The sequence below is a fragment of the Narcine bancroftii genome, chromosome 7 (assembly GCF_036971445.1).
Source record: "Narcine bancroftii isolate sNarBan1 chromosome 7, sNarBan1.hap1, whole genome shotgun sequence".
NCBI classification, from domain to species: domain Eukaryota; kingdom Metazoa; phylum Chordata; class Chondrichthyes; order Torpediniformes; family Narcinidae; genus Narcine; species Narcine bancroftii.
In genome coordinates this window covers 212,648,209-212,675,768 of record NC_091475.1, presented here as the reverse complement: position 1 = coordinate 212,675,768, position 27,560 = coordinate 212,648,209, and the positions used below count along the sequence as shown (strand labels likewise).

Below are 27,560 nucleotides of genomic sequence, written 5' to 3'. Positions count from 1 at the left end.
GACAGCCAGTGCCTTTTTCCTGGGACAACAGTAGTAAATATGAGAGGACAACAGTTTAAGGTGAGTGGGGGAAGGTTTAGGGGAGACATGCTCTTCACACAGAGATTGGGTGCTGGAATGTCAAGATTTCTTTATTGGCATGTAATAAAACACCTGGCAGACAGATTCACCATCAACAGAAAATTCCAGGTGCCTCATACAGCCTGTATTATACCGTCCGAATGTATTGACAGTGGTGGTGGTGGTGGTGGAGGCTGGTACAATAGGGACATTCAAAAGACACCAACAGGCACATGGATATAGGAAAAATAATAGGTTGTATGTGTGAGGTAAGGAAGGATAAAATTTTTGTGGATTGGGTTTCCATGGTTCAGCACAACATTGTGGGCTGAAGGTCCTGCACCATGCTGTAATGTTCAGTTCTAACTCAGGAGGTCAGGTAGCTTCTATGGCAGGAGAAATCAGAACCCTTCATCACAGCTGCTATCCTTTCCGTGGATGCTGCCTCAAATGCTGTTTTTTTCCGGGATTTTCGGATTTATTCCAGGTTTCCAGCATTTAGATTTTTTTGATGTTCCTCCCAATAATCTGAATGCAGTGATTTGTAACAGTGCTGGATGAGGAATTAATATTAGACCATAAGACATAGAAGAAGAAATAAGCTATTCAGCCCATCGAGTCTGCCCCACCATTTAATTACGAGCTGAACCATTTCCCCACTCAGCCTCCCTGCCTGGCCTTCTCCCTAACTTTTGATGCCCTGGCTAATCACGAATCTATCAATCTCTATCTTAAATATACCCAATGATCTGACTTCCATATCCGCCCATGGCAACGAATTCCACAAATTCACCACCCTCTGGCCAAAGAAATTCCCAAGAATCTGTGTTCTAAGCAGATGCCCTTCTATCCTGAAGTTGTACCCTCTTGTTCTAGAGTCCCTCACCATGGGATACAACCTTCTCCATCTATTCTGTCCATGCCTTCCAACATTCGAAATATTTCAATGAAACCCCCCCCCTCATTCTCCTAAATTCCAATGAGTACAGGCAGGAACTGTCAACTGCTCCTCATGTGATAACCCTTTCATTCTTGGATTCATCTTTGTGAACTTCCTCTGAATCCTCTCTAATGGAGGAGTCACGTGATGGAGTAGTGGCCGGTCAGGGAAGTCCAGCCCTCTCCGGAAAAGTTGAAAAAAAACGCACAAAACACAAAGGTACAAGAGTAAAAATTAAAAAAAAGTAAAAATAAAGGTGAGAAGAAAATGGCAGCGAAGAGAGAAAAGTCGAAAACATCGGGAAGAAGAGAAGATGAAAGAATGTCGGAAGAAGAAGGTGAAGGCCTTACCTGTCCGAGGAGGCCCGCCGCGGAGAGAGAAGCCCGCTCCCACAGGTCAGTGGAGGTCCCGGGCTCGGGACTACAAAAATGGCTCGCAGAGCCAAGTAAAAGTGCGCAACCGTGCATGAAATAAAACTCACTGACGGGAGGGGGGAACAGCTGCGGAGTCGATCTCCACACCTGAGAGAGACACCTGCAACACAGCAGCAGGTGCAGAACACAGACAATAACGAGAACAAGAAAGAAGAGGGTAAAAAGAAAACAAGGAAACAACAGATGGTCAACCCAGAGGAAGAAGAAGAAGAAGAACAGAAAGAAGTGGAAGAAGAAGAGAAAGGCAAGACAATGGATGTAGCTTTTCTTAAAGAATATATGGAATCAGTGAAAGAATGGCAATTACAAGAATTTGATGAGATAAAAAGAAGAATTAAGAGTGCAGAAGAAAAAATGAATAAAATAGAAATGGTCATATCAGAGATAGGAAAAAGAGTGGATAATGTGGAAGAACGAGAAACAATTGTAGAAATGGAAGTAAAAGACTTAAAAGAGAAATTAGAAGAATCTAATAAAAAAGTTAAAGAGGAACATGAGCTGTTAGCTCAGAAGATAGATATAATAGAAAACAATAATAGAAGAAATAATATAAAGATAGTGGGCCTTAAGGAAGATGAAGAAGGCAAGAATATGAGAGAATTTATAAAAGATTGGATCCCCAGGGTCCTAGGAAGACCAGAATTACAGGAAGAAATGGAAATAGAGAGGGCACATAGAACATTAGCCCCGAAACCACAACCGCAGCAAAAACCAAGATCCATTTTAGTAAAATTCTTAAGATATACAACAAGAGAAAATATATTGGAGAAAGCAATGAAGAAAGTAAGAGAAGACAAAAAGCCACTGGAATATAAAGGTCAAAAAAAATTTTTCTATCCAGACATAAGTTTTGAACTCCTGAAGAAGAGGAAGGAGTTCAATACAGCGAAAACGATCTTATGGAAAAAAGGATATAAATTTATGTTAAAGTACCCAGCAGTACTTAAAATAGTTATTCCAGGGCAACAAAACAGACCATTCTCAGATCCAGAGGAAGCACAAAAATTTGCAGAACAACTACAAAACAAGCAGAGAGATGAAGACATGTAATGAGAGTAAATATGACCACGAACTATATGTATGTGTGTATATGGGTATATGTGTATATATATATAGATGTGTATGTATGTGTGTGTATACATGAATGTATCCGTATTTAGAGGAAAATATATAGAGTATAGATAAGAATTAACAAGGAAGGGAAAGGGAATAGAGGGAATAAGGAGGAAATTAAAAGAGTGACCTTTGTTACATATGAAAATTGAAATCTTTTCCGGGGGGGCTGGGTGGGGAGGAGTTATGGTCACTGCAAAATCAGTTGACGCTTGCGAGTGAATTCGCAAATCCAAATGGAGAGGGGAGATGTGGTTGCCCGGCAAGGGATAAAGGACAACTCTGGAGGGGGAGGGGAGAATGGGGTTAAAGAAGTTTTAAAGAGGAGAATAAGGAAAATGTTTGATGTTTTAGAAATGTTGTCTTATAAAGTGTTCAAAACAAGAAAGCTGAAATGGATAAGAAGGAAAGGTGATGATGGAGAAACAGAAAGGGAAGATAAACAAAGTATGAAATGGCTACGTTGAACTATATGACTTTAAATATTAACGGAATACATAACCAAATCAAAAGGAAGAAACTGCTAAATTCACTGAAAAAAGAAAAAATTGATATAGCATTTGTGCAAGAAACACATTTAACTGAATTGGAGCACAAGAAATTAAAGAGAGATTGGGTAGGACATGTAACAGCAGCGTCGTATAATTCAAAAGCAAGAGGAGTAGCTATATTAATCAGTAAAATATACCAATTAAAATAGAAGAGCAAATAATAGATCCAGCAGGGAGATATGTAATGATAAAATGTAAAATATATTCGGAGTTTTGGAATCTACTCAATGTATATTCACCTAACGAAGAAGATCAAAAGTTTATGCAAGATATTTTTTTGAAGATAGCAGATACGCAAGGGAACATATTAATAGGAGGGGATTTCAACCTTAATTTGGATTCAAATATGGATAAAACTGGGAAAAAAATTAACAGAAAGAACAAAGTAACCAAATTTATAATTAAATCGATGGAAGAAATGCAACTTTTGGATATATGGAGGAAACAACACCCAAAGGAAAAGGAATATTCATATTATTCGGGTAGACATAAAACATACTCAAGAATAGACCTATTTCTGTTATCAGCTCGTATGCAAGATAGAGTGAGAAAAACAGAATATAAAGCTAGAATATTATCGGACCATTCACCCTTGATATTGACAATAGAGTTAGAGGACATCCCTCCAAGAATGTATAGACGGAGATTAAACTCCATGCTACTTAAAAGGCAGGATTTTAGAGAATTCATAGAAAGACAAATTAAAATGTATTTTGAAATAAACACGGAATCAGTGAAAGATAAGTTTATACTATGGGATGCAATGAAAGCGTTTATTTGAGGGCAAATAATAAGTTACGTGACCAAGATGAAGAAGGACTACAATCAGGAAACAGAGCAGTTGGAAAGGGAAATAGTAAATATAGAAAAAGGATTAGCAATGAAGGAAGATACAACTAAAAGAAGAGAATTGGCAGATAAAAAAATAAAATATGAAACACGACAAACATATAAGGTGGAGAAGAACATAATGAAGACAAAACAGAAATATTATGAACTAGGGGAAAAAACGCATAAAATTCTAGCATGGCAGCTTAAGACAGAACAAGCTAAGAAAATGGTATTGGCATCAAGGAAAAAAGACAAACAAATTACATATAATCCAAAAGAAATTAAGGAAAACTTTAGAGGATTCTATGAACAATTATACCAAACTGAAAACGAAGGGAAAGAAGGGAAAATAGATGAATTTTTAACTAAAATTGAACTACCAAAATTACAAATAGAGGTACAAAATAAATTAACAGAACCATTTGAAATAGTAAAATACAAGAGATAATAAAAAAAACTACCAAATAATAAAACACCAGGAGAGGATGGATTCCCAATAGAATTCTATAAAACATTTAAAGATTTATTAATTCCTCCCCTCCTGGAAGTAATCAACCAGATTGACAAAACACAAAGCTTACCAGATTCATGTAAAACAGCAATAATTACAGTAATACCAAAGCAAGGGAAAGATCCACTCGCACCAGCGTCATATAGACCAATATCATTACTTAACACAGATTATAAGATAATAGCTAAGCTATTAGCAAACAGATTAGCAGATTATGTACTTAAAATGGTAAATCTAGACCAAACTGGATTTATTAAAAAAAGACGAACAACAGACAATATTTGTAAATTTATTAACTTAATTCATGCAGTCGAAGGGAGTAAAGCGCCAACAGTAGTAGTTGCTTTAGATGCAGAGAAGACCTTTGACAGAGTAGAATGGAATTATTTATTCAAAGTATTGCAAAAATTCAGTTTATCAAAGAAGTATATTAATTGGATTAAAGCATTATATAAGGGGCCATTGGCAAAAGTGACAGTAAATGGATATATATCAAAGCAATTTAATTTAAGCAGATCAACAAGGCAGGGATGCCCACTATCACCCTTATTGTTCGCGTTAGCTATAGAACCACTAGCAGAATTGATAAGAACAGAAAATAATATAAAAGGGATAAAAAATAAAAGACAAGGAATATAAAATCAGTTTATTTGCGGACGATGTTATAGTATACTTAACAGAACCAGAACTATCAATAAAAGAATTATATAAGAAATTGAAGGAATATGGAGAAGTGTCGGGTTACAAGATTAACGTAAATAAAAGTGAAGCAATGCCAATGAATAATGCGGATTTCTCAAAATTTATGAAGGAATCACCATTCTGATGGCAAATGCAAGCAATAAGATACCTAGGTATACAAACAAATAAAAATCTCGGCCATCTATATAAACTCAATTATTATCCACTAATGAAAAAATTACAGGACGATTTAGAGCATTGGAAAGATTTACCCCTAACACTAATAGGAAGGATAAACTGTATTAAAATGAACATTTTCCCAAGGATACTATACCTATTTCAGGCATTGCCAATACACTTGTCAGAGAAATTCTTCAAGGAGTTAAAGAAAATAATAAGGACATTTTTATGGAAAGGGGGGAAACCGAGGATAGCACTAGATAAATTAACAGAATGGTATAAACAAGGAGGCTTCCAACTGCCAAACTTTAAAAATTATTATAGAGCCGCACAATTAAGATACCTATCAGATTTTTATCAAACAAGGGAAAAGCCAGATTGGACTAGATTAGAACTAGATAAAATAGGGGAAAAGATACCTGAACACAGATTATATAAATGGGATGAAAAATTGGTACAACGTAGGAGTTCTCCAGTATTACATCATCTGCTCAATATTTGGAAGAAGATTCATGTAGAAAGGAATAAAACAAATTACCAATTACCAAAACTAATAATGACACAAAATCAGTTACTCCATTTTACAATAGATAACCTTTCCTTTAGAGAATGGGAGAAAAAAGGGATCAAAAGAATAGAAAATTGTTTTTCAGGAAATAGATTATTATCCTTTGAACAAATGAAGGATAAATATAATATAACTCAAGATACAGTGTTGGCATATTACCAATTGAGATCCTACTTGAAGGACAAATTAGAAAGTAGTCTGAGGTTACCAGAGGGAAGTAACTTTGAATATGTGATTACAGATACAATGACAATCAAAAGATTTATAACAAATATGTATATTAAACTGCAAGAAAAGGAGAATGAGGAAACAAATGGTAAAACTAAACAAAAATGGGAACAAGATTTAAATATAAAGATAAAGAAGGAAACATGGGAGAAGTTATGCTCTGGAATGATGAGAAATACAATAAATACGAGGTTACGTATGATATAATATAACTGGATACACAGGCTATACATTACACCTCAAAAGTTAAATAAATGGGACCCAACAGTATCTTACAGATGTTTTCATTGTAAAAAAGAAATGGGAACAACAATTCATGCAATCTGGACATGTGAGAAAGTAGAAAAATTTTGGGAAGATCTAAACCAGATATTAAATAAAATTACAGAAAACAATATACCAAAAAACCTAGAGATCTTCCTCCTAAGTAACATAAAAAATAAAGAATTTGGAATTGATTTGGAGGATGCACAAAAAAGATTTGTTAAGATAGCTCTAGCCGTAGCAAAAAAATGTATTATGTCAACCTGGAAATTGGAAGATAATTTGAGAATACAACAATGGTATGTAGAAATGAATAAATGTATTCCATTAGAAAAAATAACATATAATTTGAGAAATAATATTGAAATATTTGAACAAATATGGGAGCCTTACATGAAACACAATAGAGAAAACCTACCGGGGACATCTACCACCTAAATTAACGAAAGGAGAAGGAAATGAAAAGAATTGACTCAGTGGAATTTCTTGTTTATTTTTATTGAATGACAACATTGTTTGACTGGTTTAATGTGTCTTAGATTTGGTACTTTAAATGAATGGGGGGAGGTAGGGAGGGTGGGATGGGAGGGGGGGGGTAGAAAATGGCACTGTATATATTTGAAAAGGAAAATGTATGTATCTTGGTCAGTGTGGTTTATGGTGTGAAAAATAAAAAAAAATAAAAAAAAAATCCTCTCTAATGTCAGCACATCATGTCTTAAATGAGGAGCCCAAAATTGCTCACAATACTTTGTAAATGTGTCAATATCACATCTCTGCTTTTGTATTCTATTCCTTTTGAAATGAATGCCAGCATTGCATTTGCCTTCCTCACCATCGACTCAGCCTGCAAGTTCACCTTTCGGCTGTCCTACACAATGATCCTCAGGACCCTTTGCAACTTTCTCCCAATTTAGAAAATAGGCTGCCCTTTTATTTTTTTTCTCAGGATATGCAGGAAAATTCCTGTGTTCTTCAAAAGAGTGCCATGGAAATAAATCTATCAAGATGCAATTTGCCTCAACCCAAGAGAGCATTAAAGAAATGCACTTAAAGAAGCACTGCTTTCTCTCAGTATTACATGGGACAATCTGACAATCTGACAATCTTCTGACTCAGAGATGAGAGTATCCCACACTAAACCATAACAGACTGGTGTCCATTCACTGGCATCTTTACAGATTGGCTTGAATTATAAGGATTGTAAAAATATTTGTTGCATTCCTAATTTACACCCTGCTAGTCTTCTGAATGGAAGATACAAGCAATCCTCAGTACCAGGCAGTTATAGTCCAGGTACCATATAAATCAGAATCAGAATTTATTGTCATGAACGTGTGTCAAGAAATTTGCTGCATGCAGCAGCTTCACAGGTCCAATAATTACTCTAAATTACATTTAAAGAATAAATTAGTGCAAAAGAAGAGAAAAAGTGAGATAGAGTCTGGGGTTCATTGTCCATTCAGAAATCTTATGGCGGAGGGGAAGAAGCTGTTTTTGAACCGTTGGGTGTTCGTCTTCAAGTTCCTGTATCTCCTTCCTGATGGTTGGCGTGTGAAGAGGGCCTGGCCTGGGTGGTGGAGGTCTTTGAAGATAGAGGCTGATATCTTGAGACACCACCTCTTGTAGATGCCCTAAATGGAGTGAAGACTGATGCCCGTGATGGCGCTGTGGAGTTCACAACCCTCTGTAGACTTTTCCTGTCCTGTGCATTGGCTCCTCCATACCAGAGTGATGCAACCAGTTAGAACGCTCTCCTCCATACACCTGTAGAAATTTGGAAGAGTCTTTGGTGACATACCAAATCTCCTCAGACTCTTCACAAAGTATAGCCACTGGCAAATCTTCTTTGGATTTTGATGGGTTGTACTTGTGCAATCAGATGACAATAAACTTGACTTTTTATGACTGCATTGACATGGAGGCCCCAGTATATCTTCAGAAATGTTAACACCCAGGAATCTGATGTTTTTCACCTTTTCCACTATTGACTCCTCAATAAAGAATGACTATTCAAGTACAAAGAGTTTTGCTTTCAAACAAAATCGTTCCACACCCAAAGCCTACGCAAATATACTTCCCAATGGTAAGAGTGGGACAGACAAATAATGGTCAGAGTTGCAACCTTCGCCATATTTTTCACTCCCTGGACAGGAATGACGAGATAATATTTTAATATCAATTTGTCAATTCACAGGAATCAATTCACTGATCATCATCTTTCTGTATGGCTCAATTTATTAAGAAGGCTTTGTCTTTAGCCAATGGCCACTCTTGCCTGAATCAGATAACCACAAGTCGAGCATGAGTTCATAGTTCAATGATGATGAATTTATTGCCATACATATTTCTTCCAAGAAAAAAAACCCAAGGTTCATTTAGTCACTCACTCAAGCACGTCCTCAAGTTCTGTCTGGAGTGTTCACGGACATTTTCAACCTCTAATTACAGCAGTCACAGGTTCCCACCTGCTTCAAAAGGGCATCAATCATCCCGGTACCAAGAAGAGTAGTGCAAGTTGCCTCAACGACTACCACCCAGTAGCACTAACTTCTACTGGGATGAAATGCTTTTGACAAGCTGGTCATGGCCAGACTTAAGACGTACCTAAGTAAAGATCTGCACCCACTACGATTCAGCCTGTCATCACAATCGCTCCACAGCAGATGCAACATCACTGGCTCTCCACTCAGTTCTGGATCACCTTGAAAACCAGCAATTCATACATATGGCTGCTCTTTATCGACTACAGTTTGGTTTTCAATACAATTATTCCCTCAGTGCTGGTTAAGAAGCTACAAACTCTTGGTCTCAAGTGGATCCTTGACTTTCTTATCAGAAGACTACAGTCAGTCTGAATTGGAAACAACATCTCCTCCTCACTGGTTATCAATACAGGCGTAGCTCAAGGATGCGTGCTTAGCCCACTGCTCTACTCGTTATACACCCACAACTGTGCGGCCAGACACAATTCCAATGGCATCTACAAGTTTGCCGATGACACCACAGTTGTTGGCAGAATCACAGATGGGAATGCGGAAGCGTACAGGAGGGAGAAAGATCAGCTCGTTGAATGGAGTAACAACAACAACCTTGCGCTCAACATCAGCAACACCAAGGAGATGATTGTGGACTTCAGGAGGAAGGGGAACATGTTCCAGTCTTCTTTGAGGCCGCAGTAGTGGAGAGGGTCAAGAACTTCAAATTCCTGGGTGTCAACATCTCCAAGGTCCTGTCCTGGAGCCTCCATTTTGATGCCATCACCAGCAGCTACACTTTGTGAGGTGTCTGAGGAGATTCAGTTCGTCATTGAAGACTCTTGTAAACTTCTACAGGTGGACCGTAGAGAGCATTCTGGCTGGTTGTATCACTGCCTGGTATGAAGTTGCCAATATTCAGGACAAGAATAAACTCCAGAGGGTCATTATCTCAGCCTGCAACATCACAGGTACCAGAGTTCACTCCTTGAAGGACGTCTACATGAGGCGGTGTCTTAAAAAAGAAGCCTCTATCCTCAAAGACCCCACCACCCAGGCCACACCTCTTCACTCTGCTACCATTGGGAAAAAGGTACAGGAGCCTAAAGACGAGCACTCAATGGACAAGGACAGCTTCCTCCCCAATGCCTTCAGATTCCTGAAAAACCAATGAACCATAGACACGGCCTCACTTTCCATGCAGTTATTTTTACTTTTTTTTACAGTTATGTTGTAAGATGGTTATAATATGAATGTTTTCAATCAGATGCTGCCGCAAAACACTGAACTTCATGACTTGTTTAGGACAATAAATTCTCATTCTGATATGAACATTGAATTCTACAGTTTCAAATAACCTCTTCCATAGAACAGGACAGAATCTGTGCTGAAACATTACTCTGTTAGTCCCATTGACCTGCACCCATTCCATAACCCTCTAGACCTCTCCCATCCATGTATCTATCTAATTTATTCTTAAAACTTAAGAGTGAGCCCATATTTACCAAGTCAGATGGCAGCTCGTTCCGCACTCCCAGCAGTCTCTGAGTGAAGAAGTCCCCTTAATATTCCCCAAAACCTTTCACCCTAAAGCCATGTCCTCTTGTATTTATTTCTCTTAATCTGTGGAAAGAGCCTACTCACATTTAGTCTGTCTATACCCATCATAATTTTGTTATCCTCTATCAAATCTCCCCTCATTCTCCTATGTTCCAAGGAATAAAATCCTAACCTGTTTAATCTTTCCCTGTAACTCAACTCCTGAAGACCCGGCAATATCCTGATAAATCTGCACTTTTTCAATCTTACTGATATCTTTCCTGTAGTTAGGCGATCATAACTGCGCACAAAACTTCAAATGTCTTATACAACCTCACTGTAACATCCCAACTCCTATACTCAATACTTTGATTTATGAAGGCCAAGATGCCAAAAGCATTCTTTACAACCCTGTCTACCTGTGATGCCACTTTCAGGGAATTATGTATCTGTATTCCCAGATCCCTTTGTTCCTCTGCATTCCTCAGTGCCCGACCATTAACCATGTATGTCCTACCTTGGTTTTCCCTCCCAAAATGCAACACCAGATGCTGGTCCAGATCCCTCTACAAGCTTTGAAAACCTTCCTCGCTGTCCACAACACCTCCAATCTTAGTGCCATCAGCAAACTTGCTGATCCAATTTACCACATTATCATCCAGATCATTGATATAGACAACAAACAACAATCCCCAGCATCGATCTCTGAGGCACACCACTAGTCACTGGCCTCTAGTCTGAGAAGTTAACATCCACTACCATTCTCTGTCTTCTCCCATTCACTCAATTTCAAATCCAGTTTACAACCTCTCCATGGACACCTAATGTTTGAACCTTCTGAACTAATTTCCCATGTGAGACCTTGTCAAAGGCCTTACTAAAGCCCAAATAGACAACATCCACAGCTTTTTCTTCATCTATTTTCTTGGTAACTTCCTTGAAAAACTCTACAAGATTTGTTAAATTCGACCTACTACATTCAAATCCAAATCCATGCTGACTATCATTAATCAGCCCTTGGCTGTTCAAATACTTGCATATCTGATCTCTCAGAACACCCTCCAATAACATATCTACTATCGACTTACTGGAGCCTTTTTTAAACAACAGAACCACATGAGCTACCCTCCAATCCTATGGCACCTCACCCATGGCTAAGGACATTTTAAATATTTCTGCCAGGGCCCCTGCAATTTCTACACTAGTCTCCCTCAAGATCTGGGGAATATCATGTCAGGCCTGGGCGATTTATCTACCTTTATTCACTGTAAGGCAGCAAGCACCTCCTCCTCTTTAATTTTTACATGTTCCATGACACTACAGCTTGTTTCCCTTTCCTCCTGCTAAATTCCTGAGTACATACTGATATACTGATGCAAAAAAACTGTTCAAGATCTCCCCCATCTCGTTAGGCTCCATATATAGATGGCCACTCTGATCTTCTACTGGACCAATTTTGTCCCTTACTATCCTTTACTTTTAACATGCTTGTAGAAACCCTTTGGATTTATCCTCACATTGTCTGCCAAAGCAACCGCATGTCTTTTAGCCTTCCTGATTTCCTTCTTAAATATTTTCTTACATTTTCTATACTCTTCTAGTACCTCATTTGCTTCTTTTTTTAAAAATATTTTATTTATATTTTCACACAAGCTTGTACAGCCATATACAGAGTCCTGCCAACAATGGCAGTTAACATTCAAATATACACATATTCATTTTCTTTATGACTATATATACAAGCCTGTGTCTCTACCAAACCCATTCCCTCCCACATATAAAACAAGTCTACTCACTCAAACTTCAATCAACAACAACAAAACTTTAACACTAGGAAAATAAATAATAAGGGACAAGGACTGTCACAGCTCAATGGGCAGCCTCTGGCCCGATATTCATTCCTGACTTTACTTGATCAAGATCAATGCGAGAGAGAGGAAGTTGCGGCAAGGAACGGGGAAACCAATCACCGCCATGCGCCTATGTAGTGCATGTATGGCTACCAGATATTACGAAAGGTACTATATTTGTTTCTCAGGTTGTTATTTTCTCCAGGGGAGAACAGCTCTGCATTTCCATTTTTCATCGCTCGATACTAAGACTAGAGTGGGACTTCCAAGTCGCTGCAATGCACTTCCTGGCCACTGCCAATGTGATTAACACAAATTGGATTTGAAATTTGGACAGCTTCATTGTAAGCCTTATGTTCATTATGTTTCCCAGCAGGAACAACTCTGGTTCCTGTGGGAATTGTTTACCTATGATTTTCTCTGGGACTTGGCCTAGTTCTTCCCAAAAGGGCCTCACCTTGGAACATAACCAGATTGTGTGCACGAATGTCCCAGTCCCCATCTGAAACATTAGTCCGAGAGTTCTGGTTTTGACCTGTTTATTTTCTGCAGCATTAGATACAGCTGGTGCAAGAAATTATACTGCACCAACCTGTACCTTGCATTGATGACCGTGGCCATGCTGTCCTGGCATGAATCGGACCAACATTCCTCATCAATTACAATACCCAAGACCGACTCCCATTTTTCTCTCGATCTGTGGAGGCCTGGTTTGGGTCCATCTGATTTGAGCAGGAAATACATTGCAAAAATGAATTTCTTTACACTCCCATACTTGGACCCAATATGTCCCATAAAAAAGATCTTATTTGAAGATAGCAGTGGAATGTCTGATTTGACAAATGATATTTATTTTTGAGTTGCTCAAATGACATTATTGCCCCTGCTCATAACAGTCCTCTATGCACCTGATGCCATTATGGTGCCAGGTGTCCAGGATCTTGTTACCTACTGTTAATGGTATTAATTTATTAGAAGTCAGTGGCGTTTAGTATAGGGCACATAGTCTAGTGTCCTAATCCAATTTGGCCCTAACCCCACCTTCTTCAGCACTTTAAATAAAAATTCCCACTCCAGTCTATTAAAAGCCTTCTCTGCATCCAAAGAAACAGCCAATCCCTTCTCATTTCTAAATTGTGCCAGGTGTATTATACTCAGTTTGCCAATGTTATTAGCTGCTTGCCTCTCCTGCACAAAACCTGCCTGGTTTTCTTTATTCTTTTTGGTAAGTGCAATGCTAAGTGGGACAGTCCCACTTTGATGTTCAAATATTGGTTAATTTTGTTCCAGATATTAATCACTTGTTTTAATATGGGCTGCCCTTCTTTTCTGACACCAATTTAGCATCCTATTTACAAATAAAGTCATCTGCCATCCTCTCACCCACCAGGTGCAGATCAATTTGTGCCCAGGATGGTGCACGTCCTCCCTGGAAGAGAGAGGCGATGTATCTTGACTAGGCTGCCCAATAATTTTTTTTTTTAAAGTCTGGCATCCTCAATCCGCCTAGACTGTTGTCCCATATTAATTTTTCCATAGAGACCCTTGCCACCTTACCATTCCAGAGAAACATTCTGACCTTGTGTAGCAGCTGTTTGAAGAAACCCCGGGGTAATGGCACAGGCAATATCTGGAAAAGATACTGGAATCTAGGAAACACATTCATTTTGATGCAGTTAATCCTGGCCATTAATGTTATGGGCAGGGACATCCATCTATTTAAATACTCTTTGACTCTCTCCAGCAAGGGGGCATAATTGAACTTGTATAAATTGTTCAAGTTGCCATCAATATTAACACCTAGGTATTTGATCCCCTCTTTAAATTACAGATGACCAACCCAGAAGAAGAAGACCAACATCAAGACACTTCTAATAAAAATAAGAAGACCAAAAATACCCAACAAAATAAAACAAACAACCCAACAAGAAAACCAGAAGAGACAGAGGTAAAGGACACAGATCCTGGAGTGGACTCAGAAGAAGAGGAGGAAGAACACAGAGAAATGGAAGATGAAGGGAAGGGCAAGTACATGGATATATTTTTTTTAAAGAATATATGGAAACAGTAAGAGATTGGCAGTCACAAGAATTCAGTGAAATAAAAAGAAGAATAAAAAGTACAGAAGAAAAAGTGAATAGATTAGAGATGATCATGTCAGATATAGGAAAAAGAGTGGACAAGGTGGAAGAACGAGAAACAGCCATAGAAATGGAAGTAGAGGACTTAAAAAAGAAATTAGAAGAATCTGATAAAAAAGTTAGAGACACAAGAGCTGTTAGCTCAGAAGATAGATATAATGGAAAATTATAATAGAAGAAACAATATAAAGATAGTGGGCCTTAAGGAAGATGAAGGTGGCAAAAATATGAAAGAATTTATAAAAGAATGGATCCCCAGGGTCCTAGGAAGACCAGAATTACAGGAAGAAATGGAAATAGAAAGGGCACACAAAACATTAGCCCCTAAACCACAATCACAACAAAAACCAAGATCCATTCTAGTAAAATTCCTAAGATATACAACAAGAGAAAATATATTGGAGAAGGCAATGAAGAAAATAAGAGAAGACAAAAAACCGCTGGAATACGAGGGTCAAAAAATTTTTTTCTAACCAGATATAAGTTTTGAACTCCTGAATAAGAGGAAGGAGTTTAATGCAGCAAAAACGACCCTATGGAAAAAAGGTTATAAATTTATGTTACAATACCCAGCAGTACTTAAAATAGTTATTCCAGGGCAGCAAAACAGACTATTCTCGGATCCGGAAGAAGCACGAAAATTTGCAGAACAACTACAAAACAGACAGAGAGATGAAGAGATGTAACCAGAACAAAAATGACAACAAACTATATGTATATGTGTATGTAGGTATATATATATATGTATATGTGTGTATGTATATATATAAAAATGGAGTATAGGTAAGAACTAAGAAGGGAAAGAAAGGGAAGAAAGGAAGTAAGGAGGGAATTAAGAGAATGACCTTTGTTATATATGAAAATTAAAATCTTTTCTGGGGGGGGGGCTGAGTGGGGAAGATTTACAGTCACTGCGAAATCAGTTGATGCTTGCGAGTGAATTCGCAAATCCAAATGGAGAGGGGAGATGTGGTTGCCTGACAAGGGACAAAGGGCAACTCAGGAAGGGGAGGGACTATTGGAGTTAAAGGAATTTTAGATATGAGAATAGTGGAAATATTTTATGTTTTAGAAATGTTGTCTTATAATGTGTTCAAAAAAAGAAAGCAGAAATGGATAAGAAGGGAAGGTGGTGATGAGGAAATGGAAAGGAAAGATAAACAAAGTATGATAAGTTTATACTATGGGACACAATGAAAGCATTCATCAGAGGGCAAATAATATGTTATGTAACTAAGATGAAGAAGGACTACAATCGGGAAACAGAACAGTTGGAAAGGGAAATAGTAAATATAGAAAAAGAATTAGCAATAAAGGAAGATACAACTAAAAGAAGAGAATTGGCAGATAAAAAAATTAAATATGAAACACTACAAACATATAAGGTGGAGAAGAACATAATGAAGACAAAACAGATATATTATGAACTAGGAGAAAAAAAGCACAAAATTCTAGCATGGCAGCTTAAGACAGAACAAACTAAAAGAATGGTATTGGCATTGAGGAAAAAGGACAAGCAAATTACATATAATCCAACGGAGATCAATGAAAACTTCAGGGAATTCTACGAGCAACTATATCAAACTGAAAACGAAGGGAAAGAAGACAAAATAGATGAATTTCTAACTAGAATTGACTACCGAAATTACAAACAGACAAACAAAATAAATTAATAAAACCATTTGAAATAGAAGAATTACAGGAGATAATAAAAAAACTACCGAACAATAAAACACCAGGATAGGATGGAATCCCAATAGAATTCTATAAAACATTTAAAGACTTATTAATTCCTCCCCTTCTGGAAGTAATCAACCAGATTGATAAAGCACAAAGCATACCAGATTCATGCAAAATAGCAATAATTACAGTAATACCAAAGACAGGGAAAGATCCACTTGCACCAGCGTCATATAGACCAATATCTTTACTTAATACAGATTATAAGATAATAGCTAAACTATTAGCAAACAGATTAGCCGACTATGTACCAAAAATAGTAAATCTAGACCAAACTGGATTTATTTAAAAAAGACGAACAACAGACAATATCTGTAAATTTATTAACTTAATTCATGCAGTAGAAGGAAATAAAACTCCAACAGTAGCGGTTGCTTTAGACGCAGAGAAGGCCTTTGACAGAGTAGAATGGAATTATTTATTCAAAGTACTACAAAAATTCAGCTTACCAGAGAAATATATTAATTGGATTAAAGCATTATATAAGGGGCCATTGGCAAAAGTGACAGTAATTGGATATATATCAAAACAATTTAATTAAGCACATCAACAAGACAGGGATGTCCACTATCTCTCTCGCTGTTCGCGTTAGCTATAGAACCACTAGCAGAACTGATAAGAACAGAAAATAAAATAAAAGGGATAAAAATAAAAGAGAAGGAATATAAAATCAGTCTATTTGCAGATGATGTTATAATATACTTAACAGAACCAGAAATATCAATAAAAGAATTACATAGGAAATTGAAGGAATATGGAGAAGTGTCGGGGTACAAGATCAACGCAAATAAAAGTGAAGCAATGCCAATGAATAATGCGGATTTCTCAAAGTTTAAGAAAGAACCGCCATTTAGATGGCAAACGCAAGCAATGCGATACCTAGCTATACAAATAAATAAAAACCTCGGCCATCTATATAAACTCAATTACCATTCATTAATGAAAAAATTACAAGACGACTTAGAGCATTGGAAAGACTTACCACTAACACTGATAGGAAGGATAAACTGTATTAAAATGAACATTTTCCCAAGGATACAATACCTATTTCAGTCATTACCAATACGCCTAATAGAAAAATTCTTCAAGGAGTTAAAGAAAATAATAAGGAACTTTTTATGGAAAGGGGGGAAACCGAGGATAGCACTAGATAAATTAACAGAATGGTATAAACAAGGAGGCTTACAACTACCAAACTTTCAAAATTATTATAGAGCCGCACAATTAAGATACCTATCAGATTTTTATCAAACAAGGGAAAAACCAGATTGGACCAGATTAGAACTAGATAAAATAGGGGAGAAGATACCTGAACATATACTATATAAATGGGATGAAAAATTGGTACAACGTAGGAATTCACCGGTATTGCATCATCTGCTCAACATTTGGAAGAAGATTCATGTAGAAAGGAATAAAACAAATTACCAATTACCAAAACTAATACTGACGCAAAATCAGCTAATTCCTTTTACAATAGATAACCTTTCCTTTAGAGAATGGGAGAGAAAAGGGATCAAAAGAATAGAAAATTGTTTTTCGGGAAATAAATTATTATCCTTTGAATAAATGAAGGATAAATATAATATAACTCATGATACAATGTTTGCATACTACCAACTGAAAACCTACTTGAAGGACAAATTGGGAAACAGCCTGAGGTTACCAGAAGGAAGCAATTTTGAATATGTGATTACAGACACAATGATAATCAAAAAATTTGTAACAAACATGTACATCAAACTGCAAGAAAAGGAGAACGAGGAAACAAATGGTAAAACTAAACAAAGATGGGAACAAGATCTAAACATAAAGATAAAGAATGAAACATGGGAGAAGCTATGCTCAGGAACTATGAGAAATACAATAAACACGAGGTTACGTATGATACAATATAACTGGATACACAGGCTATACATTACACCTCAAAAGTTAAATAAATGGGACCCAACAGTATCAGACAGATGTTTTCGCTGTAAAAAGGAAATGTGAACAACAATTCATGCAATTTGGACATGTGAGAAAGTGAAAACATTTTGGGAAGATCTAAACCAGATATTAAATAAAATCACAAAAAGCAATATACCAAAAAACCCAGAGATCTTCCTCCTAAGTAATATAAGAAACAAAGAATTTGGACTTGATTTGGATGGAGCACAAAAATGATTTGTTATGATAGCCCTAGCTGTAGCAAAAAAATGTATTATGTCAACCTGGAAATTAGAAGATAACTTGAGAATACAACAATGGTATATAGAAATGAATAAATGTATTCCATTAGAAAAAATAACATATAATTTAAGAAATAACATTACAATATTTGAACAAATATGGGAGCCATACATGAAACACAATAGAGAAATCCTACCATGGACTTCCACCACCTAAAATGACAGAAGGAGAAGATAATGAAAAGAACTGACTCCGTAAAATTTCTTGTTTATTTTTATTAAGTGACAACATTGTTTAACGGGTTTAATGTATCTTATAGTTTGAGCTTTAAATAAATGGGAAAGGGAGTGAAGGAGGGAGGGAAGGGAGGGGGGAAAAGGGGGAGAAAATGACACTATAAATTTAAGAAGAAAAATGTCTGTATGTATCTTGGTCAATATGGTTTATAGTGTGAAAAATAAAAAATTTAAAAAAAAACAATCACTGTTGTGAAAGATTCTGGGAGGGTCCATGCTTCCTTTGCTTGGTCCTTCACCTCCATATACAGAGGCATTAGCAAATCCTTAAATTCTCAAAAGAACTCAGGTAGGAATCCGTCCTCCCCCGGAGACTTGCCAGCTTGTAGCACATGCAATGCTTTCCACAGCTCTTCCTCTGTAAGAGGAATGTCTAGTCACTCCTGCTCCTCCAGGTTTAAGTTTGGGAGATCTAATCTGGCCAGAAACTCATCCACTCAATTAGAATTCCCAGTCAATTCAGATTTATACAGTCCTTCATAAAATTTTCTGAAGGTCTCATTAATTTCCTTTGGTTTATACGAGATCTGGAACCTGTTTGTATTGCATTGATTGTTCTAGAGGCTTGTTCTGCCCTTAACTGCCAGGTGAGGACCTAGTGGGCTCTTTCCTCCAACTCGTAATACTTTTGCCTTAACCTCGTAAGGGCCCTCTCCATACTATATGTCTGAAGAATATTGTACTTCAATTTCTTGTTTGTAAGAGCTCTATAGTGGTCCTTTAAGCCTGATTTCTGAAAATCATTCTCTAATTGGGTAATGTCTTTTTCCAATTCCTCCACCTCCCTCATATAATTTTTCTTGACCATCTTTGTGTACCAAATTATCTGGCCCCTCAAGTATCCCTTAAAGGTATCCCACAAAAGGAATTTATCTGTAATTGAGGGGCAGTTGGTATCACAAAACAGAGCTATTTCGGCTCTTATGAAACTACAAAACTCCAGCTTTTTCAACAACAGTGTTAAGAAGCCACCTGTATGCTGTGTCCTGCTTTATCTGGCATTTCTATAGTCAAAACCAGGGAGGAGTGGTCTGAGAGAAGCCTTGCCCCGTACTCAGCTTCCATGATCTTACCCTCTATATGGGCTGAAACCAGAAAAAAGTCTATTCTAGAGTAGGAATCACGTTGCTTTGAGTAAAACAAGTAATCCCTCTCTCTCTTAGATGCTTTTTCCGCCACACATCTATCAAATTCAGCTCTCTCATGCAGTCAAGGGTGGCTTTTGTCACTCTAGTCCTATTTAATAGTTTTGTGGATTTATCCAGACATGGGTTAAGGTCCCCCCCATATTTTCATTTGCCTCTGCCAATCATAAGGAAATGTCCTGTATAAATTTTCCATCATCATAATTGGGGGAGGAGACATTCACTAGGGTTCAGGACTCTGAATATATCTGACAGTACATCATCACGAATCTTCCTGTTTTGTTTGTAATCACCCTCTGCATCTGCTCTTGGAACCTCCTGCCCACTAGAATTTGCCTTTGAGCCAAACAAGGAGGATATGACCTGACCCACCCATCTCCTTTTTAAATTCTGATGCTCCCGCTCAGTTAAATGTGCCACTTGAAAGAAGGTCAGATCTATCCCCATCTTTTTAATGTGTGGCAAGACTCTTTGTCATTTTGACAGGATTTCAGGGTCTGAGTTCCAGGGAAAGGTGGTGCGGACTGGGGCTTTTTTCTCTGGAGCGTAGAAGATTGAGAGGGGACTTGATAGAGGTGATTAAGATTTTAAAAGGGACAGACAGAGTAAATGTGGATAGGCTTTTTCAATTAAGAAAGGGGGAGATTCAAACTAGAGGACATGGTTTAAGATTGAAGGGGAAAATTATAAGGGGAACATGAGGGGAAATTTCTTGACGCAGAGGGATGTGGAATGAGCTTCCGGCAGACGTGGTCGAGGCGGGATCATTGGTTACATTTAAGGAAAGATTGGACCGTTACATGGATAGGAGGGGACTAGAGGGGTATGGACTGGGCGCTGGTCAGTGGGACTAGGAGGGTGGGGATTTGCTACGGCATGGACTAGTAGGGCCGAACTGGCCTGTTCTGTGCTGTAAGTGGTTATATGGTTATATGGTTATTTCACCGTTCAGTTTAAGCCGTTAACATTGAAAGTAGCACACTTTACACTTTTAGCCATTACACCAGGGCTTCCTCCCTAAATGATTTCCCTCCATCTCTATCGCCACATACCAGCAGACCCAATCTCTTACCACCTGCCCATTGCTCCACTCCATCCAAGCCGCAACAGGTCGTGAGGGAAAAAAGAGGATGCCACAAATCCATTTGCCCACAATACCACAACATACATACCCACTCACAACTATACCCCTCCAAATGATAAAAGGAAACACAAACCCCTTACCATGCGGTCACCGTGACTCTTCATTCTCACCCTCAGCACCTTCCACCCGTCCAGTCCCAGAACCCCCCAGACCCTTACATATAACATCTTTTATCATTGGTTTTTTTTATAAATCAGAAAACAGCCAAAAGCCCATTCTTTATATGAAACAGAAATCCAAGTCCTCCCAATCTATCAGATTTAATAATTTAAAATAAAAGTTTTGTTGACCCTTTTATTCTTTTCCACTTGGTCCTCCATTTAGTACGGGCATTTGTAAACTGACATGCTTTCTCCTTTTCTGTAAAAACTTTCCTTTCCCCCGGCAGCATAATTTTCAAGGTCGTGGGATGACGTAGAACACAATCATAGCCCTTTTGCTTTTCCGATTGCTTAACCGGTTCAAAGTCTTTCTGCTTATTGAGCAGAGCTGCACTAATATCTGGATAAAAGAACACTTTCGACTCCCTGTACTCCAAGGGAGCTCTCCTCTGAATTTCCCCTTTTGCTGTTGCCCCTAATATTTTCTCAGAATCTTGAAAATAATTTAACTTTATAAGGATCGACCAGGGTCTTTGTCCCAGTCCTGGCTTAGGGATTGGGGCTCTAAAGGCTCTTTCTATTTTAATGGGGGTTCCCAGCACATCCTTTCCTAGTACTTTGCAGATCCATTTAGTTAGGAACTCTGTAAGAATCCCCCCCTGGAATCTTCTTTTAATCCCACTATTTCAATATTGCAGTGTTTTGTGAAGTCCTCAATACCTCATTTCTTTCTTAAAGGAGACCTTTAATTTCTTACTCATTGTGGCAATTCTATACTCCCCTGCCCCCTCTGTCACTCTGCCTGTTATATTCACCAGGGTCCCCTCCAACCTGTCTTATTTTTCTGACATGTCTCTGGCCCTTCTGTCCACTACCTTCTCCAACCTATTTTCCATTTGGGTCAGAGTCTTAAGGAGGGCTCCAGGCCTTCCTCCTCTCTTTTCTGTTGCAGCCCAGCCTTCCAGCTTCTCCTGGCCTCAAGGCTGGGTCCCTCGCACACCTGACCACCGCCATTTCCACCATCGCGTTCACCCCGCTGACCCTCGTCTCCGACTCAACTGCTCTCGCGATCACTATCCCGGTCGACCTCCTCCGCATCCTTGTTGAAGCTCACTATTCCTGAGCTCATGCTGGCTCCACTTGAGCCTCCCGCTCCCCGATTCAACACACTGCCAGTGGACCCCGGCCATCAAGGAGACCGCTGCTTGGTGCGTGAACCTGTGAGCTGCGAAGGAGAGGCAGCTGTCCCTCCTTGCTCCCATTCACCCGCTCCAAGGCTTTTATTGCCGCTCGGGACCATTCCTCCACTCTCCCTGTGGAACTCCTGTTGATGCTGCGGTTGGGGGGGGGGGGGGTTCTGTCGTCCTCAATGGCTCTCGGGTTGGCACCGCCATTACTCCTGACATGAGGTTCCTCCACTTGCTTTGGATCCTTGTCGAGCTGCCCATTTCCTCACTGTATTTTCGTTTTTTTTGTTGATTGAAGCTTCCTCATTCTCTTCTTGTATTCAGACAGGATTTTTTCCCATTTTTGTCTTGGATTTTAAATTTTTAATGCTGTTTTCAGGTCTAGGTCTGGGAGCTCTTAGGATCTGCAACCTCCTAGACTCTCACCATCAAATGACCTCTCATTTGCTTCTTGTTGCCTATACCTGTTATACACCCCTCTCTTCCTCTTAACCAGATCACCAATATCCCTTGAAAACCAGGGTTCCCTCTGCCTGTTAACTTTGTCTTTAATCCTGAGTGGAACATTCAAACTCTACACTCTCAAAATTTCACCTTTGAAGGCCTTCAACTGACTGAACTTATCCTTTCCAAAAAACATAGAAACAGAAACTAGGTGTAGGAGTAGGCCATTTGACCCTTCAAGCCTACACCGCCAGTACCCAGTACCTGCCTTTTCCCCATACCTGATCTCCTTAGCCACAAGGGCCGTCTAACTCCCTCTCAAATATGGATGAAGAACCAACTTCAACTACTTCCTGTGGCAAAGAATTCCACAGATTCACCACTCTCTGAGAGAATTTTTTTTTTCTCATCTCAGTCCTAAAAGACTTCCACCTTATCCTTAAACTGTGACCCCTGGTTCTAATTTTCCCAAACATCAGGAATAACCTTCCTGCATCTAGCCTGTCCAATCCCTTAAGAATTTTATACGTTTCTATAAGATTCCCCCTTCATTCTTCTAAATTCCAGTGAGTATAAGCCTAGTCGATCCAGCCTTTCTTCATATGCAAGTCCTGCCATTCCTGGTATCAATCTAGTGAACCTTCTTTGCACTCCCTCTATGGCGAGGATGTCTTTCCTCAGATAAGGAGACCAAAACTGTGCACAATACTCCAGCTGTGGTCTCACCAAGGCCCTATATGGCTGCAGTAGAACCTCTCTGCTCCTGTACTCGAATCCTCTTGCTATGAATGCCAACATATCATTCACTTTCCTCACTGTCTGCTGTACTTGCATGCCCACTTTCAATGACTGGTGCACAGAATCACCAGGTCTCGTTGCATCTCTCCTTTTCCTAATCACCTTATCCCAATCCATTCTTCCTAGATCCTTTTTCATTTCCACAAAACTGGCCTTTCTCCAATTTAGAATCTCAACTTGAGCACCAGAACTATCCATATCCATAATTAACTTGAAACTAATGACATTATGGTCACTGGACCCAAAATGTTCACCTACACATGCTGGAAATTGGAAACAAAACAGAAAATGCTGGAAAAACTCATGATGACGATGAGGGGTGAGTGCACAAGGAAGTCATGGACGGGAGGAAGGGAAAGGAGAAGGGAAGATGTGTCTGGTAGTTATGGAGGGAGTGGTCCCTATGAAAGGCAGAGAGGGAAGGAGAGGGGAAGATGAGTCTGGTAGTTATGGAGGGAGTGGTCCCTATGAAAGGCAGAGAGGGAGAGGGGAAGCTGTATATAGTAGTTCCTCATGCACTCATCTCTCCCCACCAATCATCCTGTCCCCCCTCCTCCCCAGAACCTTCCCCTGTGGCCAGAGGTGGAGCCACACTTGCACCTACACCTCCTCCCTCACCACAGTCCGGGGGTCTCAAACAGACCTTTCAAATGGAGCAACTCTTCACTTGTATATCCACAGGATTAATTTACTGGATCCGGTGCTCCCTTTGTGGCCATCTCTACATTGGAGAAACTGGGCACAGATTGGGAGATCGCTTCACTGAGCACCTTTGCTCTGTCTGCAACAGAGACAGAGACATCCCAGTAGCCAAACATTTCAGTTCTATGAAACACTCTCACACTCATGTCTGTCTATGGCCTTATGTACTAACCCACCAAGACTGCCCATAAATTGGAGGAAAAACACTTCATTTTCCGTCTGGGCACTCCAGCCAATTGGTATCGACATCAACTTTTCCAGTTTCTGCTAACCTGCTCTCCTCCCCTATTCACCTAGCTATTCCTCTCATCCTTTCTCACTTCTATCTCCTCCCTCCCTTCTCCTCCTACCTTTGCGACCACGTCTTCCCCCTCACTCTTTTGTTTGGATGCCTACCGACAATTTTCCATACCTTGATGAAGGGCTCAAGCCTGAAATATTGATTATGTATCTTTATCTTTGCTATATAAAGAACACTGTTTGACCAGCTGAGTTTCTTTCTCCAGCATTGTGTTTTTACTTCAACCATGGTGTTTATAGATTTTTGTGTTTTAGTTTTGAATCATCTTCATGACATTATCTTCAAATTCTAGATACATTTTTCATTGGGAGTATCAAACTCTCATGAGGTTCAAAGGATTGTCAGAGATGGAGTAACTCATAAGGTTTCTTTGTATGCAGATGACTTATTAGCTTATATTTCAGATCCTGAAAGTTCTATCCCAGTTATGTTATCTGTATTTTCTTAATTCAGCTCTTTCTCTGGATATAAATTAAACCTTCATAAAAGTGAACTTTTTCCAATTAAAATGCAGGTCCCTATCTACACTCAAGATTGTTAGAGATAATTTCACATTCTTAAGCGTTAAAATTACTAAAAGATTTAAAGATTTATATAAATGCAATTTTTCTCCTCTATTTGAGTACATGAGATTGTCTTTTTCTAGATGGTTTCCTTTAATAGGTCGTATTAATGCTGTTAAAATGATAATACAGGTGTTACCTGTTTTTATATTTATTTCAAGCAATTCTAGTTTTCATCCCAAAATCTTTTTTTTAATAATATGACTCAAAAGTTTCTTCCTTATTTGGAAGAACATGTTCAAAGATAAATTGGCTAGTATTTTTTCTAATATTAACCCGATTTGTGACAGATGCAAATCTGAAATTGCTACATTGACACGTGTTTTGGTCTTGTTCATCCTTATAAAACTATTGGAAATACATTTTTAATAGCTTTTCAATTATACTCCAGGTAGAGCTACAACCCAATCCAATAACTGCTCTTTTTGGGGTAATTGAGAGTTTTCCTGTTCCTGTTCAACGGGTTGTGGCCTTCTCTACATGTTGGCTAGAAGAGCCATTCTATTCAAATGGAAAGACTCTAGACCTCCAACAGTGTTTCAATGGTTTTCTCATATTATGTCTTGTTTAAGCCTAGAAATAATTAGATATCATGTATTTGATTCATGGGTGAAATTTGAAGATAAATGGCAACCTTTCATGTCTTATTTTCATATGATTTTAATGTTTCTAATGTGATTCGATGTATTTACTCTTCCAGATGAGATATGGTCTTAGCTTTGTTTTTTGATTTACGGTAAGAACCAAAAACTACAAAATATATGTAACCCTCAGGATAAGCTGCTCAGCTGTTTTTTCTTTATTTTTAATGAGAGTAGATTAGGTGGGTTTTTTTAATAAAATATTTTTGATGTTTTTTTTCACCCAGTACAATGGAGGGGGGAACTGAGTTGATACTGTTTGAAGTTTTAGCTAAATATATATATTCATACGTGATATTATATTTTCAGTTTTGTTCGCTTTTCTTATAAAAATCAATAAAAATGATTTTAAAAAGTAAGAGTATCAAAAGGATGACCATGACATTGAGAAATGATTAATAAGGACATTCTTTGACTTTACTTAACTGAAAGCCCAACACTTGGATGGGCATTTTTAATACCAGAGGTATTACATAAAGGTCAAATAAGTTCATTTAACTGATTTCTGCTCAATATTCACAGTAAGAGAACCAGTCCTGTCAATGGAAAAACAGGTAAACTTTATAGAAAAAATACATTACCTCTTTTGTATAACAAGTTTTGTTTTTTTATAACTCACTTCAAAACGAGGTACAGTTTTGGGCTCCTTATTTCAGAAAGGATGTGCTGGTATTGGAGAGGGTACAGAGAAAATTTACAAGAATTCTTCCTGGAATGAAGGGATTAACAGATGAGGAATGTTTGACGGCTCTTGGACTGTTCTTGGAGTTCAGAAGAATGAGGGGGACCTCATCGAAGCTTTTCAAATTTTGAAAGGCCTGGTCAGAGTAGATATGGCAAAGTTGTTTCCCATCGTAGGAGAGTCTAGGACAAGAGGGCACAACTTCAGGAATGAAGGGCCATTTAAAACAGAGATGCAGAGGAATTTCTTTAGCCAGAGAGTGGTGAATCTCTGGAATTTTCTACCACGGGCACCTGTAAAGGGTAAATTATTTAAGGCAGAGTTTGATACGGTTCTGAATAGTCAGGGTATCAAAGGTTATGGGGAGAAGGCAGGGAAGTGGAGATGAGTGGAAGAAAGGATCAACTCATGATGGAATGGTGGAGCAGATTAGACAGTCCAAACTGCCTACTTCTGCTCCTATATCTTATAGTCTGAGCATAGAAACTAGAAGCTACAATAGACTGTGCTGTCTGCTCACTGTACTATTAGTTTCATGGATGATCCTCAAATGACGGACACTCATAATGGTCTTCCATGCAAAGCAGAGCAGTCCTAATGATGAAGGGAAGTAACAGGATATTGTTTGCAAAAGAGACCAAAGGGTCAACCTGATGAAAAAGGTAACTGCCACAAGGTAAGATTCACGTTTGCTCTGTCACAGTGTTTATTGTGATGTCTGTGTTACTAAGGGCTTTCTGTCCATGTTAGGCTGAATACTGCCTGGAGATATTATTTCCTGATTGAATCAGGACAACAATTTCAAAAGCCCAAGATTTACAGTCTTGGTATGCAAGGCAAGAGAAATTCCTACGTCTGATATTTGAACTCCTGCCCCTCCTCAATCGGACATCACATTTCTGAGAATCGTTACAAGGGGATGAGGCAACGAGGGAAGAAAAAGATCTGCCATGAATTTAAGAATGAATGGGCCATCAAATACCCTTGTATACAACCTGTTCCAGAGTGCATTCAGAACTTTTATTGCACAGTGTGCGAGGTCTATCTGAGCTGTGCCAGACAAGGGGAGAAAGATATCACAAAGCATTTGGGAGCCCTATATCATTGCAAGAAATCTGAGAAACAGAACCCAATCTACAGAAAGAAGGATTTCATTCAAATATTGCTGGATACAATTACTGGATTGGGCAAAAAGATTGATGTAATTCTCTACAAGGTAATGAGTATTTGTTTAAAAAAGAAAAAGTATTAAAAGGATGACCATTACATTATTAGG

The 27,560-nt window shown here is 38.5% G+C and overlaps 2 protein-coding genes across 2 annotated transcripts in view; one reads left to right on the top strand and one right to left on the bottom strand.

The window, feature by feature from the left end:
* Positions 1-26,897, bottom strand: part of LOC138740096 (X-ray radiation resistance-associated protein 1-like) — a 69,443-nt gene extending 42,546 nt beyond the window's left edge. The window contains exon 1 of the mRNA XM_069892512.1: positions 26,805-26,897. The gene's annotated coding sequence lies outside the window, so the exon portion shown is untranslated. The remainder of the gene's footprint in view (positions 1-26,804) is intronic.
* A 142-nt stretch (positions 26,898-27,039) lies between these two features.
* Positions 27,040-27,560, top strand: part of spcs2 (signal peptidase complex subunit 2) — a 30,942-nt gene continuing 30,421 nt past the window's right edge. Inside the window, exon 1 of the mRNA XM_069892232.1 lies at positions 27,040-27,500. Coding sequence (XP_069748333.1) covers positions 27,204-27,500 — 297 coding nt within the window. The 5' untranslated portion in view covers positions 27,040-27,203. The remainder of the gene's footprint in view (positions 27,501-27,560) is intronic.